The following is a 2,702-nucleotide window of genomic DNA, read 5'->3' as shown; positions in this document are numbered from 1 at the left end:
GGTCCCATTATGAATAGGACATTCATGTGCTAAGATGTGTGGACTTTTCAAAAAGTGTCATAGAACATCAGAGCAGGGGTGCTTCCAAGAAGGCTGTTACATCACTTATATCACCAGAAACCATTTTGGATAACCAGGGAATTCTACTCTGCCTTGGCCTTCTAGCAGGTGCCTGTGCACTCAGTCACCAAATTCAGCCTGAGCATCTTCTGAATGAGATGCTCTCCTCCGACAAGGTGGGAGGGGGGTGAGAAGGGGGGCGGGGGGAAAAAGAAAGGAATGAGGACTAAAAAGATAGGCCTGGGTCCTCGTATATGGGAGTAACTTCCATAAAATGTGGACAAGGGGTCTCTGCCGCGGAAAGGCGTCTGCCCTCTCCCTTGAGCGCCCCAAGGCAGAGCTGCCTTAGGGGGCCAAATGCTGTATCTGGGCCAAAGCCTGGCCTACAGGGCAGGTGGCCAGAACTTGGAAGGAATTCTCTTCCGCAGCCCAGGGTCCAGGCTTGGCCCCAGCAAGCTGCCCTGCCAGCCTCTGCTGCCCGGGGCCTCGCGCATTCCGAGCCCCCGCCCCCTCCGCCCGTCTCTCAGCCTCGCCCCCACTCTTGTCCCCTTCTCCTCCCCCCACCAGCTGTCCCCTTTCCCTGGAGCAGCGAGACAGCCAGAGCCTGGGAAGAGGCGGCCGCGGGCCGGAGGGGGCGTGGTGGGGAAGGGGAGGAGGGGCGGGAGTGAGAGAATAAGGAGGCCCCGCGGTCAGCGCCCCCAGCCACTGCGAGACCGCCGGAGAGCTGGGTGCCACCGCCGTTGCCACCGCTGAGCCCTGCCCGCCGGCCGGCCCGCTTGCTAGCTCGCTTCCCCTCGCCCAGGGGGAAAGGTCAGCAGCGTCCTGGAGCCGCCGTGTCACTCCCCGAAAGCCATGAACTGCAGCGAGAGCCAGAGGCTGCGAACCCTTCTGAGCCGCCTGTTGCTCGAGCTGCACCATCGGGGTAACGCCAGCGGCTTGGGCGCAGGCCCTGGCCCCAGCACGGGCATGGGGGTCGTGCCTGACCCTTTCCTGGGCCGCGAAGTGACCAGCGCCAAGGGCGACGACGCCTATCTCTACATCCTGCTCATCATGATCTTCTACGCCTGCTTGGCCGGAGGCCTCATCCTGGCCTACACCCGCTCCCGTAAGCTCGTCGAGGCCAAGGACGAGACGTCCCAGGCTAGCGCCGAGCATGAATGGGCCCCAGGAGGCGCCCTGGCCGCCGACGCCGAGACTGCCGCGGACTCTCCGGCCGAGGGCTGCCGCCAGCTTGCCCCCGGGGGGCTGCCTGCCCTGGCCCAGGGGGCTGAGCGGGTCTAAAACCACAGCCCCAGGTTGCTGGTTCGCGCCCTCCTCATCTCGCTCATCCCTGGGCGCGCCTCCCGCCTTTCACCCCCCACTCCCTTCCAGGGTTCGCCTCATCTGAGGCCCAAATAATGGTGAGAGGCCAGGAGACCTTGTCTGGAAGGCCCTGGAAGGAGAAGCACCACCTTACCCATTCCTGGCCAGTTTCTCCCTCTTCACCCCTGCGCCTCCACCCCTACCCTGCACATCCAACTGCACTAAACTGCCTCTGCTCTCTTGTCTTCAGACAGCCCTGACAGCAGGCTCCAGCCCTCTGGGAACTGAATCCAACACGTCCAACACTTGGCATTGAACTGAAGCAATGCATTCTATCAGAACTCTGGGCCTTCTAACTGGCAGCTGCTCCAGGGACTGCCAGCGACTGCTCACTCTGTAGAGCCAGCAGGCTTGCCAGGCCGACTGCAGCAGCTCCAGCTTCCAGTTGCCTTAGGGACAGAGACAAAGGAAATGAAGAGACCTCAAACATCTTTTCCCTCCCTCTCTCTTTCAGTAGGGAGCTAGCAGGACACTAGGAACAGTCTATGGGATAGAATGAACTTAATGGGGGACGGAAGCGGGAGGAGTTCTCAACCGGGAGGGAAATGATCTATGACTGCAACTGTATGGTTTTCTCGCCTCCCCAGTTTTCATCCCAGTGGTAACTTCCCTGATTTCTGGTAGCTATGCCATCTTCTGCTGAGGGTTACCATTACTGGGTGTATCACCCCCGTACTTCCAAATGCCTCTCTTCTATTGATTCAGTTGTTATTGCAGTGTCTGCTTCATCCGTGGAACTTGAGGCTCAGATGTTCCCTGCTCTGTAACCCTGGGGAATGTCAGAGGCAGGTAATAAAGGTTGTTTAAACAATAACGCAAGACTCTTCTCTCAAAGATTCCAGCCTTAAGACCCAGTACCATATGGAGAAGGAATCCTTTTTCTTTTGCTTTTGGAAATGAAGTTTGGATTTGGGGGTTGGGTGGTTGTGATATTTGTATCTATATATCCAGTTCCAATTTGATACGTGTGATTGTGGGTGAAGAAAATGTTTATGTGGCTAAATGGGTTGTTTCTTCAAGTGTTTCAAAAGTTATACCTACTTTATCACTTACCCCTCCTTTTTTTCTTATTTCTGAAGCACTTTCAAAGATCACAATGCAGTTTTTCAGGATGCACTTTAAAAAAACCTCTAAGACCCATCACTTTCAGCTATTATCAAACCTAATGTTTAGAAGCCGCCTTAATAACTTTTTATTTTACTTTTTTTGAGACAGAGTCTCTCTGTGTCACCCAGGGTGGAGTACAGTGGCACAATCAAGGCTCACTGAAGCCTCTGCCT

At 56.0% G+C, this 2,702-nt stretch overlaps 1 protein-coding gene across 1 annotated transcript; it reads left to right on the top strand.

The window, feature by feature from the left end:
• Positions 1-770: 770 nt before the first annotated feature.
• Positions 771-2,236, top strand: KCNE5 (potassium voltage-gated channel subfamily E regulatory subunit 5). The gene has a single exon (XM_025372217.1). It carries the CDS (start codon positions 913-915, stop codon positions 1,339-1,341), a length of 429 nt encoding a protein of 142 aa, XP_025228002.1. The 5' UTR covers positions 771-912; the 3' UTR covers positions 1,342-2,236.
• The last annotated feature ends 466 nt before the right edge of the window (positions 2,237-2,702 follow it).

This window comes from Theropithecus gelada, chromosome X (assembly GCF_003255815.1).
Source record: "Theropithecus gelada isolate Dixy chromosome X, Tgel_1.0, whole genome shotgun sequence".
NCBI classification, from domain to species: domain Eukaryota; kingdom Metazoa; phylum Chordata; class Mammalia; order Primates; family Cercopithecidae; genus Theropithecus; species Theropithecus gelada.
This window is presented reverse-complemented; position numbering and strand designations above follow the sequence as displayed.

Excerpts from the sequence above, each read along its gene's own strand:
- KCNE5 (XM_025372217.1), top strand. The coding sequence starts at position 913 with ATGAACTGCAGCGAGAGCCAGAGGCTGCGAACCCTTCTGAGCCGCCTG.